Consider the following 13,913-nt stretch of genomic DNA (forward strand, 5'->3'; position numbering starts at 1 on the left):
AATGAAGCCTGGTTACTCAAAGCGGCCATGTCCTTAATTATGCTTAACTTTAGGTATAACACCCCCAACCCCAACTAATTATTTTTTAGGTTTGGTAGAATATCAGTTTTTACACCATTTTTGCCAATCTACTGCTTTCCCCCAGTATTGTAGTTGCCAAGTATTTACATAAATACTATAGTTTACTTCTTCTTTCTTCTAAAATGTCCAATTGTTAGAACTGTGTTCCTCATTGTCTTGTTTTCTACCACTGTACCTACATTTAAGTGTTTAATTGGTTCCTGATTCATAGAAAACAATTACACTGTTAATCACTGACTGTATTGTTAAGCGTGACCTTTAGTTGTATCTACTTAATTTTCTGTTTGGGAGTTTAATATATCATATTTTACAAGTTCATTATGTCTTTTCTTTTTATTTAAAATGTCCAGTTAATAGTAACTCCAGCTGCCACAGAAATGCACTCACAAAGAGTACGTTTCTGTTTGAATTTTGTTGGATTTGAAGTATAAAGTAAGTAGTAATGGAAATTAAAAAAAAAAATTCTTTCCACCACTGCTGTCATGCAACAGTAATGTACATTGTTAGTAAATGTATTGGTGAATGTAACACCAGTAAAAGCTGTGTTAAGTTAAAAAACGTACTCAAAGGCGAAAACAGTGAGCGAAGAATTGAAGAGCTAAACTAAAGAGAAATTCAACCACATTTGGTGAGCAGCAAACAAACAAACAGACTTAAATCACAGAGGGAATATGTTTTTGGCTAACGTAGCACCTCATTAGTGTGAAAGCAATCTTTGGAGAAAAAAAATCGACTAAGTGCGACTGTGGCTGACGGATTATATTTTTAAACATTCCCCTTCTCAGCACCACCCACTGTGTCCCTGAGCGCAACTCTTCCCATGTGAGAGTGTTGCTCGACTGCAGCAGGGATAACCCGTGCCACTGAATCACCACTTTCACCTCTATTACAGTCACCAGGCTAAACTCCACTCTGTGTATTGACCCACAAATTTCATGGCTTGGCTGACCTAAATTCACACAACCAGTGGAAGCAGGGACCAACGTTCTCACTCCCTGCTAGATGCTAATTACTGCTGCAGCCCCAGCAGATCCCATCGTGATTTATGGCGCTTACTATTCAACATGGCAGTGTGCGATGCATGCAGTGCTGCAGTCCCCGTAACAAATACAGTTCTGGAGTACATGCTCTTAAATGGAGCGAGTTGATTTTGTGATTTTAAGGGTTTGCAGAGTGGAAATGATGGAGCATGTGTAACCACAATCGCAGGCACATAGTAACAAGCAGCAGTTCCCCTTGTGTGTTGTACTTACAAGAAGTTAATTTGTGTCTGAGACACTTCCTGTTTGCATTTCTGATGTGTGTGTGTGTGTGTGTGTGTGTCCTCTAGGGGCATCTTTTATCAGGGCTACTACTGCTCTCACTGTGGAACAGGAGCACACAAAGAGTGTCTGGAAGTCATCACCATCTGTAAAATCAGTAGGTGTTTCCTCTAATCTTCTAGTAGAAAGCCTGATTCACATTTACTTTTGAAGGGTCGATATTTGGGTGTAATCGACCGTTCATCGATGTTGTCTGACATCATTGATGGTTATGACACTGTGATGTGAGGGCTTGTTTTGTTTTGATCAAATTGATAATGATTTGTGAAATAAAAAAAATGTCAATATAGTGAATGTTTCAGCAAATATGACAAAAGTAGAATTCCCGCACATTGTCTAACTCGCAGTGCAAACATTTATTTGCAGCGTTTTATTACTAGACCTTCATCAGGCAAATGGTTCATGAAAATGAGAAGCCATCTTAATAAGGAGTGGCTACACAACTGTAAACAATCATTCCCCATGTGCAGTAGTTTTCTACTTTTGGATGCTCATCCCACTCCTGCGCACCTGCCTCATGAAATAGATGTGTGGAATATTTATGTCTATTTTGAGCAAAACGTTTTTTTGTTTAGAAAAGTAACCTACTGCATCTTTGAGAAACTCACAGCCCTGTTTTCTCAAATTGAAGCCAGGACAGTACTCTGAGTGAGGTCCAATGTGTAACCCTACACCTCCTATGGTTCTTTAGTTGAAATGACACCTAAATACTGTAGTTAGTCAGTGTGAAAAGTAATTCCTCTGGACTGGACAGAACTGGCAAGAAAAGTGGGACTGATTGGGAATGGGAAGAAATAATGGGGCCAGGCACCAGGAAGAAAATGTGTGTACCTGTTACCATATATACTTAGGTACTTTCAACTTTATCCACACCTGCTTTACTTTCACAGTTTGAACATTTTACTTGTAGGATGAAGCCAAAAGGCAGCCAAACAAGCAAAATTTAATTTTGTGTTTTACATAGCATATTGAACACAAATCCCTGACACATATGATGAGAACTGTTATCCTGAAATGTGAACCCTCCATGACTGTCACTATCTTTTTTGTCTTGTTTCAGATCCTCATGACTTGGTGAGTAGACCCTCTATATGTCAGCCTACTGTAGCAGTATTATTATTCTTATTATTATCATTAACATCATTATCATCATCATCAGTGTCATTATTACCCTCCAATTTGCCATTTTCCCTTTTTTTTTGTATTTTGTTTGTAATAGTATTTTTGATCAAATATGTATTTCTCTTTTATAGGAACCTGGATTATCATCAGGTGAGAACACCTTCTGTCACCTAAACATGATGGAGAACACTTTCAGATGAAGCTAGATATTCTTTCAGCTGTCATGTAACAAGTTTGTTTTGGCGAGAGCTTTTATTGAGCAGCACAGCTCTCTACTGCCATCTAGTGGATAGGCCCACTACACATGAACCACAACATGATCAACCATGTACTGTAGAGTGGGTGGCAGTGCATACATGTATAGAGATCCTACTGTATAGATATTACTTGAAATTCGATAACTTGAAGACCTTTTAGATAAGAGGGATATCATAGTTGGTCTACGGGAATAATAAATACAGTCTGGAGAGAGAAAAGACAGTTTTAAATTACAAAGTTGCTCTTGGTAACATTGGGTTTGTATTTTCTAGCATTTTTGCATTATAAGATACTTCTAAGTGGACGATGAAAGAGATACCATGCAACGAAGATCCTGGATCAGATTTGAACCCAGGATGTTGTGGTTTTATTTTGTGTATCTTAGAGCACTGATTCATTCAGAGGGCAAGATTTTTATGCAAAAACAGTCATGCCTTAATCAGCCTAAATCACGATGTTACATGTGAAACCAAAGAGGGATATCCAAACAACAGCGAGCAGCTCTTCATCTCTTCCTTTCATCCCTTGTCATCAACACAACTGTTACTCCCACTTACCTCTATTAATACTCACTTCAAACGATTAATTGTGTTTCCAGGTCCCAAGATGGTGGCAGTGAGGAACTACCATGGCACACCGGCACCTCCAGGGAAGACACCGCTCTGTTTTCAAACAGGAGATTTTATCGAGCTGCTGAAGGGAGATCCTGACACCACATGGTGGGAGGTACAGTAGTCGGTCCCTTCTGTCTGAAAACATGTCCCAGTCTGACACTTAAAGGGTGAATATTATTATGAAGACAGTTGATGTTGGCTCTGTGCTCCAGGACAGTGAGACCTTGTTTCATTTGATTTTAAATCAATCGATGACTATAAAGTTAAAGTGCTGACTTTCAAGAACGTTTAAAGATGTTTGAAGGTGATCTGGGTGATCAGAGTAGGACTCATAGCCCCTTTTACCCTGTGGGATTTGTATAAAAAGAGCTACAATTCCCACAGTGTAGCCTGGATCTGAACAAAATCTGACTACCAGCCGCTCCCAGGCAAACTAATTCACATTTTGTTTGTTTAATCTTTACAGTCTTGGCTGGGTTCAGTGACTTCCTGGAGTCTTGTCATCACCATGAGGTTGCCATGCAACCAGTCAGTGGTGAGGCCAAGAAATAGTCCTGCACAGAACCCCTCATAAATTAGATAAAACATGTTAATTAGTGAGCGAGGTGGCAGTCTAGCTGTTAACTTCTGTTTCTAACATTTCTGCTAAGCTGGCTGTAGCCTTATATTTAGTGTAGCCTACAGACATGAGAGTGGTATCAATCTTCTTATCTCAGACTCGGCATCAAAGCAAATAAGGACATTTCCCAAAATGTTGATCTTTTCACTTTTCTATTAAATAAAATGTGTCCACATACTGACTGCACTATAAATAAAAGGTCCTCACAGGGGTCTGTATTTGTCAAGATAATAAATTAAAATTATACAAGTAAACTACATTATCTAAATTGTAGATACAAGTTGACACCAGATGCGAAAACTTTCTTTATCTTTTAAAAATGAATGATGCAGTTTGCAGGTTTGTTTTAGAGCTATGGCCTGGCATGAATTCTAGGAGATAAGAAGATGGGTGAAAACTTTATGCAACAAGAATTGTTGGAAATGTATGGCTGCAAGTTAATCTCATACCGATTACTGTAACCTCACACAAGTGTCATCATACAAAGGACAAGACCTGTGTCAAATCCAAGTCAGGAGCAGGGTCACCAAGTGAGGTCAGATTTGGACCAGGGACATTGCAGTTACATGAGTGTAAGACCACCATTACTCACAACATGGTTAAAACTTAGAGATGTGATTAGTTATATTCCTTTTCCTGTAGAACTGGAATCCAATTCATTGTTATGTGTCAGCATATGCTGGCAATAAAGTTATGATTCTTCAGATTCTGAAGAAAAAATAAAATATAAACTCCAGCATACTGTCGCACTGTATCTGCTTGGCACCAGCTTACATACCCATGGGAGTCCTTTCACAAGTTGTGCTGCCTTCCGACACACCTGTCACACACTCCTGAGTAGAATCTGAAATTCGCAGATACTACTGGAACAATCATTCGTCTGATTTCTTGGAGCAAGATGAAGACTTTACCAATTTTTAGTTGAACATCAATGAAGCTGTACCTGCAAACCTGGAGGTTGAATTAGGCCCCAGTGACAGGAGCTCTGGGAACTTTTGACACTCCTGCTGAATCATTGAATCTTATACACGCTCAGATTCTTATATTAGGCTAGCTTTTCCCAGGGCAACTTTCTGAAGCTGTAAATTTAAAGTCACCAATGAATCTCTATATTAAATGTCAATGTTAAGCTAAAAATCAATCGCTTCAGGTAGCAGGTATTTAAGTTTCAACTGTCTGATGCTGATGGGCGAACTTGACAGCTGTGTTATCATTTGTTGTCAGTGCGATGGCAGCGTCGGTGTGTAATGTATGTTATTTGTAGTCAGTTGGAGCCAGTGATTTATGTGATTATAGGATTTTTCAAATGTTTTCATTAGTAGACATTTTTCTTTCTAGAAAAATAAGCCTTTCCTCATGAAAATTGGTGCAGTCTGTGTTCCTTTTAGTCCATATTAATCCTGCTGTCGTGGCTACTGTACTGATGTTTAGTCTGACAGCCGTTTATTGCTACACTCTAACCACACTGACACTATTTATTGCTTTAATTGAATTATCCTTTTAATTTTCTATTGGATTTCATTTTCATCTTCTAATGCGTCTGTTTGTCTCATGTAAAGCGGACTTTGAATTGCTTGAAAAGTATTTATGGTGCAGTACAAATAAACTTGCCTTGCCTTTATCTTGCAGGGGAAGCTGATACAAACACAAAAGAGCGGCTTCTTTCCCAGTTCATGTGTCAAACCTTATTTGGACCCAAAGGTAAGCCATCCTTGTACATGTACAGTAGGTATGCATTTGAAGGGAATCATTACTGTATGTGTGATTTCTGAGGGCATACCAGAGCCCTTCTTTTCCTCTTTAGTGTACACTTAACTACCTGTGGGACATGCATATAAAAGATTTACTTCTGCTTCACGGTTTTGTTCTGTTTATAAGTTATTCATTGTGTAGTGTCTGTTTATTTGTGACAGCCCTTCCAGTCATTATCCAGCCGGCAGTCCTCAAGGGAAGCAGACTACTATGGATATCCTTGGTAAGACCCGTCATTTCTGAAGGTTATGAATTTAAGATTATTCCATCCTCAGACTTTAAAGGCCCTGTACACTTATAATACCATTGCCCTGAGGTCACTGTCATTTAATCACTGCAGCTCTATTAATGTTAATACTAGTTACACTCTTAACTTCATGCACTAGTTCAATTTAAAGCTAAATGACATCAAAATGGACTGCAACCAAAAGATTAATTACTACATGGCTGTTTGATGTTGGACGATTTGTAAAGCCTTTCCAATGACATTGATTATATAACTTCGTATCTGGAGGTCACAAGTTGATTGTCTGCTCCTCTGTAGGTTTGCAGGGAACATGGAGCGCCAGCAGGCCGACAACCTTTTAAAATCCCACAGCAGTGGGACCTACCTTATCAGAGAGAGGACAGCTGAGGCGGAGAGGTTCGCCATCAGCATCAAGTGAGTGTTTCACATCCTACAGGAGAGGGAAATCTCAAGGGAAGGTTTTTATCCACATCTTGTGGGAAATGAAAATTATCACGGGATGCCCCAGTCAGCTTTTTCCTTGCATCTTTTAGCTCCGGCTAATTACCACTTGGTAATTGCTTTTTTATTTTTTGATCCTGTTTTGTTGTTTGCATTTCCTCTGAGAGAATACATGCCAGAGAGGAATAATTTAATAGCTCTTACTGGAGCTGTCATACAGTGATGTACTGGTAGAAATGCTTTGGCACATTTTTCTTCAAGTCTTTAGACAGGTGCGACAGAAGCTGTGGGGACCAGCCTTCAGGCAAATAATTAAACAAGTCCAACAGTCGGCTTAAACTTGTGAAAAATACTTTATTTTTTAAAGTTATTTTTTTGGCCTCTTATTGCCTTTATTGATAGTGAGAGCTGAAGATAGACAGGAAATGGGGGGCAGAGAGAGAGGGGATGACATGCAGCAAAGGGCCGTAGGTCGGATTCAAACCCTGGGCCGCTGCAGCAACTCTGTACATGGGTCGCCAGCTCTACCGACTGAGCTAACCGGGCGCCCAAAAAATACTTTATTTTTATTTAGGCTATTAGTCCTTCAGGTACACAACAAAACATTTAACGTGGACTCCCTCCCCCAAATGTACAAGAGTAAAAGCACAACAATAAGAAGCCATAACATACAAAATGTTTTTGATAAATTAAGTTAAGGAGAATTTAATCATTTACTATTGTAAATTGTTTCTCTTCTTCTTGTTGTTTTTGTGGCGTTTGTTTTTACAGATTCAATGATGAAGTAAAGCACATTAAAGTCATTGAAAAAGACAGCTGGATTCACATTACTGAGGCCAAGAAGTTTGAGAGTCTTTTGGTAAGTCATAACTACCAACAACACAAAATACCCACAGTACCTTGATACCAGTGTGAAAAAAACAACAAATCAGATGGCCGTATGTTTTAATTCTTCTGTGTGGTTTATTATAACAGGAGCTGGTGGAGTACTATCAGTCCCATTCACTGAAAGAAAGCTTCAAGTTATTAGATACCACATTGCGATACCCCTACAAGTCAAGAGAACGCTCGCTTACTCGGGCCAGTACACGCTCACCAGGTAAGACTTCCAAATGTTCCTCTTCTCCAGCACTTCTAGTCGATCTAGGTTACAACCCTCACCTAATGTTTATGAGCTCAGGGTATTTCCCAAAAGAATTAGATCACAGATAGGAGTGGTGAAATCAGCGGTTGAGTTAACCACTAGAGCTCCGACATCTGGAAGGAACTCTGAGCTGAACCCCTCCTCTTGTGCATCAAAAGGAGTCAGTCGAGGTGATTTGGGCATCTGATTCAGATGCCCCATGGACATATCACTCCGGCAACACTGAAGACCCCCGAGCAGACCCAGAACACACTGTACACTGCATATCAATTCTGGCCTGTTTACACCTCGGATTACCCCAGGAAGAGCTGGAGGATTGATGTAGACCCGGATAAGCGGTGGAAAATGGGTGGATGGATTATAGGCACAGTGGCTAAAAGCATATTGTGTGTCAACTTATACATCTGCCTGCTTCTATGAATGATTATGACAATACTAATTTGAGTAGAGACGCTATAATTTGCAGTTCCACCTTACAAATTTAATCCCTTTGCCACCTTGGCAGTGGATATAGCCAGGAAGGGTAAAATAAATGAGACAAACTACCTCCCACTCTCTTTGTCTTCACTCCTCCCTGGACCAATGACTCTACTGACTCATACAGAGAGGAATGGAGGAAGCACAGAGGGGAAAAGGGCAGAAAAGGAGTCTGGCAGTGCAAAGTAGATAAAGACAGAAAGACAAAGAGGAAGAGTTTGTCAGCTAACTCAGAGGCCTGTGGACTGGCTGTCTGAATTGGCATCCCTCTCTGTCCATTAGACTGTATCAATACTGGCTCTGGCCTCGCACTGGCTCTTGTCCTGCATTGGCCTGCCTTTGTTCGATCTGCAGGAGGACCTGGCCACTGCAGCAAGATTGTTCCCCCCCTGTTTTGGCTGAATTTGGAAATGAATGGAGACAATTGAGTCTTTGTTGGTGATAATGTGCTCTCACTCTCGCTCGTTTGTTTTCAAACACACATTTTTATGTATTTCTGTGGTTGCAGGCGTGTCACACCCCACTGGTGTGCATGGTAACAGTGGTGGGATTAGGAGGGATCTATTATGATTAGGAAGCATCTATGGTTCATACAGTCTATTATCAGTGGGTTTGTTCAGGGGCTGGTAAAAGCCTCTCATTCCCTTTTTAAGCTATGCTTTCTGCACCATTATGTAGTTTGGTAATGGAGTGAGAGTCCAGACAAACATTGTCTGGGAAGCTGTACAGAGTGCAATTAAAATATGATGCAAAGAATAGAGTAGTAGTAGTCACTTTTTATTTCATGTTTCACACATTAAAAGTCAGACGGCCTTTATGTGTTCTGTTGTCACCATTGTTGTACAATAATTCAAAACTGATGATTGTTTATTGTAAGGGGCAGTAAAGTAAGTATAGTCACACTGTATCTACATGCAACAATTAAAGGTGCAGTGTGTAACATTTTAGATGATCTATTGGCAGAAATGGAATGTAATTTTGTTGGTATTTCATTAGTGTATCATGAAAATTTGAATTGTTTCCGTTACCTTAGCCATCTCCACCATGTTAAACCACCATGTTTCTACAGTAGCCAAGAACGGACAAATCAAACACTGGCCCTAGTGTTTTTTCGCAGGTTGAGTCAGGGGTTTTCACTTGGTTGCAATCTGCATTCTCACCGCTAGATGCCACTAAATCCTACACACTGATCCTATTTGCAATATGCAAACTGTTTCAGTCACACCACTAAAGCAGTCCAATCATGACAACAAAATGATCAAGATTAATGATCATAAAAACAGAACCCTGTCTTTAAGAGACACACAACTTCAATGCAAAAGCTCTCCTTTTTAAACTCTGCTTCTCTGGCTTCAGCTCTGCATGCATGCTCCTCAAAATGTTTTCCAGCCGTATTTCCTCCTCTTTCTCTTCTCCTCTCAGCAGCCACCTGCGCCTCCTACAACTTCTCCTTCCTCAGTCCACAGGGCCTCAACTTCTCCTCTCAGAGCTCAGCTCCCTTTTGGTCAGGTACTCTTTGTCTTTCTTTTCTTGCTCCTGTTGTCCTCATCGCCTGTAATTTCATAATAAGCCTCTGCGCTTTCGACCTTGTTAAATTCTTCTCTGTGGTGCTCTTTTCATTAAGTGGAACATTTTAATTCTTCCCAGGATGACACTTCCCTCATTAAATGAAGAAAAGAAAACCAATTTCCTCTCCCATGATGAAACAACTTGTCCTTTCCCATCATGCTCGTTTATCATTGTGAGGCTGCATTATGTCATGCTGAACACTAAACTGACCATCTTTCTTCTCATCATTTAGAACTAATTATTACCATTTTGTCCAGTAACTGTTCCCCTATCAACCTAATACCAATGATGAATAGCTTTAGGTATTGTATTATGTACAAAACTGTGTGAAATAAGCTGTTCAATTCATACAATATGAATGGACTGAGCTCCTATTGTTTCCATTTTCACAGTGTTTACTCCTCGGGTGGTCAGTACAGCAGTGGCCAGGTATAACTTTGCAGCACGAGACATGAGAGAGCTGTCACTGCGAGAAGGAGACATAGTCAAAATTTACAGCAAGATCGGTGGGGACCAGGGCTGGTGGAAAGGAGAGGCCAACGGGCGAGTGAGTAAACCATGAAACTGGGTTCATTTGTGGATGTTTAAACTGATCAGGACAATAATGGAGCCAGACTGAAAGTCCCACGTGTTAGGTGCTGCTAATGTTTGTAGATTAGTACTGTTCTACATTTGATTAAAAACAGATCCCACTGCTGGGTTCATTGAGTTACGGCATAAGACAAAACCAAGTATTTAGGCACTCTACATCAAAAGTACAGCACTGCTTTTGTGGATGCCAGAGTTACTGAATTTAACAATTAAACCATTGATATTAAAGCACTCCTAAAAGAGGTGGTTGAAAGAGAAAAGTAAAAGCCTAGCTGCTGGGAAATGTGCCAGTTTAATAGGCTGGCAGTAAAACTGCAATGTGATGTCAGCTTTTTATTCTCGGGGATGTTCCCCATTAGGTTATAAATTTGACAGTGTTAATGTGTTGCTGTGGAGCCAGAGTGAGTGTACCCACTTAACTATTGTACCGTGCTGCACAAATAACTGGGTTGTAGTCTGCTGTGCAGTCCGGTGTTCTAACTTTACTAAGGACCTTTATGGAAATGTTTAGATGACAAGTTCATCTTTGTCACTGCAAGACCATGTCTTATTAAATGTCAAATCTAATGTTAATCTGTTAGAACCCATTTGAACCTGGGGTTTTCAGACAGGTGTAAATGCAGTCACACTGGCCACTGGCTACAGAAGAGCCCATGCAGCAACAAGGTTCCCTTGATCTGGGACACAACTTTGAAACGACATGCAGGTTTCAATGAGTGCGTTATATTTCCCATAGATCAGAGGGCATTATCCCACTTTTCCAATGACTTCATGCCAGTGACAAAAATAATATTTCTATGCTCTTTAAATACATTATTGTGTTTGTTGTCTTCTTTATTACTTCACTATCACTTACTATTCCAACAAGGACGAGAAGTTGTTGCCTAGCAACCGTTGAAATAGTATCTGAAGAAGCCTTCAAATATTTTTTAGAACAGAGATGATCCTGCTCCATCTGAGTTGTGCAGTTATCTGAAAATAATGCACAACCTCCGGCCAATTAGAGCAAAGCATTGTGAGTGGCCTTGGTCTAATGCTTTCATGCTGCGCATAAATGGATTCAATTTAGTGTTACCATTTGTTTATCTTACTGCATATACAGCTAAGCTGGGTGTAAAAAGGTGTCTGAATGAACTCAATTAACACAATTTGTTTACATGTGCAAAAATGAAAGAGTTTATATCTCTGTTAATTAATGTTCTATGTTTCAGATTGGATGGTTTCCCTCAACCTACGTGGATGAAGAAGGAGTGCAGTAAGGCACGGGTGTTTGCTGGCCTGGCTCCCTTTAAATCAGGAACCATCTTCAATCTACTGTTCTCAGAGAAATTACTCACTCTCTCCAGGAAAATAACTTTTTTGTTGTTGTTTTTGCTGGATACTCATTTTTCAGTGAGTGTTTCTACCCTTGTTTCTCTATCTTCAATTATGCATCAGCTTTGCTTTTGTTTGGATTTGTTTTTTTCTTTTCTTTTGGCGGATGTCCTGTTTAATTTCTGTACAGGAAACTGGCTTTCTGTCTGTCAGCCTGTGTGTGCGCTGCAGAGGCTTTATTGAACTATTGAGGACACAGCAGAAACTGACTGTGGATAGCTTTACTTTGAAAAAGGCTCCCCTTTGTTGCAGGTCTATGCGAGGTGAAATAATTGTACAGTATAGATAATTTATTGAATAGAGATTATTATCATTACTATTGATTATTGTGGGGGAAGTTGATTTTAGTAACAGCAAGGAATCAGATGATAAAAACTAAAATAAGGAAAAAAAAAACGGAAAAAAAAAACAGATGCTCTGTTTTCATGTTGAGAGATTTTGCCTTAGTTGTCATGGTGATGCCTTGTGGGCTGACACCAGTGGAGGGAATCGACTTTGTTGACTGGTTTTACTTCTCCTGTATGCATGTGCCCATGTGCGGCCCACACAAACACACACACACACACACACACACACACACACACACACACACACACACACACACACACACACCAATGTACAGTACGGTGCCTTTGAAGAATGGTCGCTTACTGAACCTCAACATCAGCCAGTAAAAGAACATTGCCATCCCCTAAAAGACAGTTTGTCCACGTCCAGAGGACATTACTATTACTAAAGGAGGGGAGAGGCACTTATACAACATACTGAAGACGGCTCGCCTTCTGAGCCCTCAAAAACAAGATGGTGAAGCATTAAACTTATCACAACTGGTGACCGGATGGACTCACAGGGACAGTCGGATGGTTTTTATAGCCAACAACAATCACATACACAGTTCTCGTCGGCCTTGGCGTCACAAGTCTAATGGTGCAATCAGCTGGATGCGAAAGGGAAACATCAAGACATTCCACTCAACTACCACTTTACACTTTCAAATCTCGGTGTTCATTGTTTTATTGTTTGAATTTTGCAATTTTGTTTTTTTGCACAGAATCAAGATTATTTTTTAAGTTTTTAAGGAACTGGACCAACATTTTTTTTAATATAATTTGAAGCCAAATTCAGCCATGTTTTAATGTCTGCATGGAGTCGATTGTTATGAGTTTTGTACCTTGCCTTATTTTTACAGATGATCAGGTGACGGGCTTTTTTCCCTCTTAATGTTAATCAGTTTCCATGTGTGAAATCCATTTTGGTGCTGTGCAGACTGGTGAAAATTAAATAGTGTCAGAGGATTTTGAATCTGAAGGAAAACTTTGTGTGCTAATTAACATGAATCCACAGAAGGAGCCCTTAATCATTTTGTGATTTTCTAGGGGTGCAGTGCTCAGTGCTTACATTTGCTTCCAGTAATTTCCTAGTGCCATAAAGTAAATACTTTTGCAGATTTACATTTACAAGTTTTCTATTGAAAGCGTAGATGTACCAGACAATTTTCTAATTCTAGTTATGCAGATATTCCAATGTTTACTGACCCTGTCAACTCAGCTTTCTTAAAAAGTTACAGTTTTGTTTGCATTTATATTCATATACAGTGCATTGACTCTAACTCTATTTACATGGTCTAACCTTTAACCTTCATATCTTCCACCTACACATTTCAGTATTGATATATTGCTTGGAGCTGACACTGAATTGTCTTTTGTCTTAGAAAATTTCACAGCAAACAAAAGGGGGAAAAAATAAGAATTGCTTTTCTAGGGATTGGAAATTATGGAAAACAGCTGTTTTCATAAAATGAAGACTGTCGTCTTGCTGCAAAAAAAATCTATTTGAACTAACTCTCATTCATACACCTCACTGAAAAGTAAAGTGCAAACACTGAGCACATCAACTCTGGCTGTTTCACGAAGACTTAATGGAGCAGAAGATGCTGATTTGTTTAGTTTCTAAACTTTTGACTGTCTATGATGTGTGTTATTACAATGGCTGACCGCCCCAAAAAAACACAAAGTCCTACCACTGTGTGAGGGGGACCCACAGGAGGCCTCCATGTTGTCTAGAATGAGGGGAGGGTGGGGTCTAGTCGCTGTTTATGTAGTGGAAAAAACCCATTGCATGTGGCTATTGATTTTTCAACTCCTGTCAATACATCCTCGAAAAAATAAGTACTTAATCGTGTACATTTTTTTTTGAATGGTTGAGTATTTCCAAATGAGGTCTATCATGAAATAAATATTTCTCTTTTGGTTTAAATTTGAGACTGAATCCTTTTGAATTTTGAGATGTATTTTGAGTTTTC

The 13,913-nt window shown here is 39.6% G+C and overlaps 1 protein-coding gene across 11 annotated transcripts in view; it reads left to right on the plus strand.

Moving 5' to 3' along the window:
- Positions 1-13,867, plus strand: part of vav2 (vav 2 guanine nucleotide exchange factor) — a 193,193-nt gene extending 179,326 nt beyond the window's left edge. For 6 of the 11 annotated variants that reach the window (XM_051413450.1, XM_051413454.1, XM_051413451.1 and 3 more), the window contains 12 exons: positions 1,412-1,500; positions 2,464-2,477; positions 2,657-2,675; positions 3,382-3,509; positions 5,646-5,717; positions 5,930-5,991; positions 6,313-6,429; positions 7,228-7,315; positions 7,432-7,555; positions 9,500-9,586; positions 10,039-10,193; positions 11,449-13,867. In XM_051413450.1, coding sequence (XP_051269410.1) covers positions 1,412-1,500; positions 2,464-2,477; positions 2,657-2,675; positions 3,382-3,509; positions 5,646-5,717; positions 5,930-5,991; positions 6,313-6,429; positions 7,228-7,315; positions 7,432-7,555; positions 9,500-9,586; positions 10,039-10,193; positions 11,449-11,496 — 1,003 coding nt within the window. In that variant the 3' untranslated portion in view covers positions 11,497-13,867. The remainder of the gene's footprint in view (positions 1-1,411; positions 1,501-2,463; positions 2,478-2,656; positions 2,676-3,381; positions 3,510-5,645; positions 5,718-5,929; positions 5,992-6,312; positions 6,430-7,227; positions 7,316-7,431; positions 7,556-9,499; positions 9,587-10,038; positions 10,194-11,448) is intronic. The other 5 variants (XM_051413452.1, XM_051413459.1, XM_051413460.1 and 2 more) reach the window with 2 other exon arrangements.
- Positions 13,868-13,913: the final 46 nt, after the last annotated feature.

The sequence above is a fragment of the Dicentrarchus labrax genome, unplaced genomic scaffold (assembly GCF_905237075.1).
Source record: "Dicentrarchus labrax unplaced genomic scaffold, dlabrax2021, whole genome shotgun sequence".
In the NCBI taxonomy this organism is placed as follows: Eukaryota; Metazoa; Chordata; class Actinopteri; family Moronidae; genus Dicentrarchus; species Dicentrarchus labrax.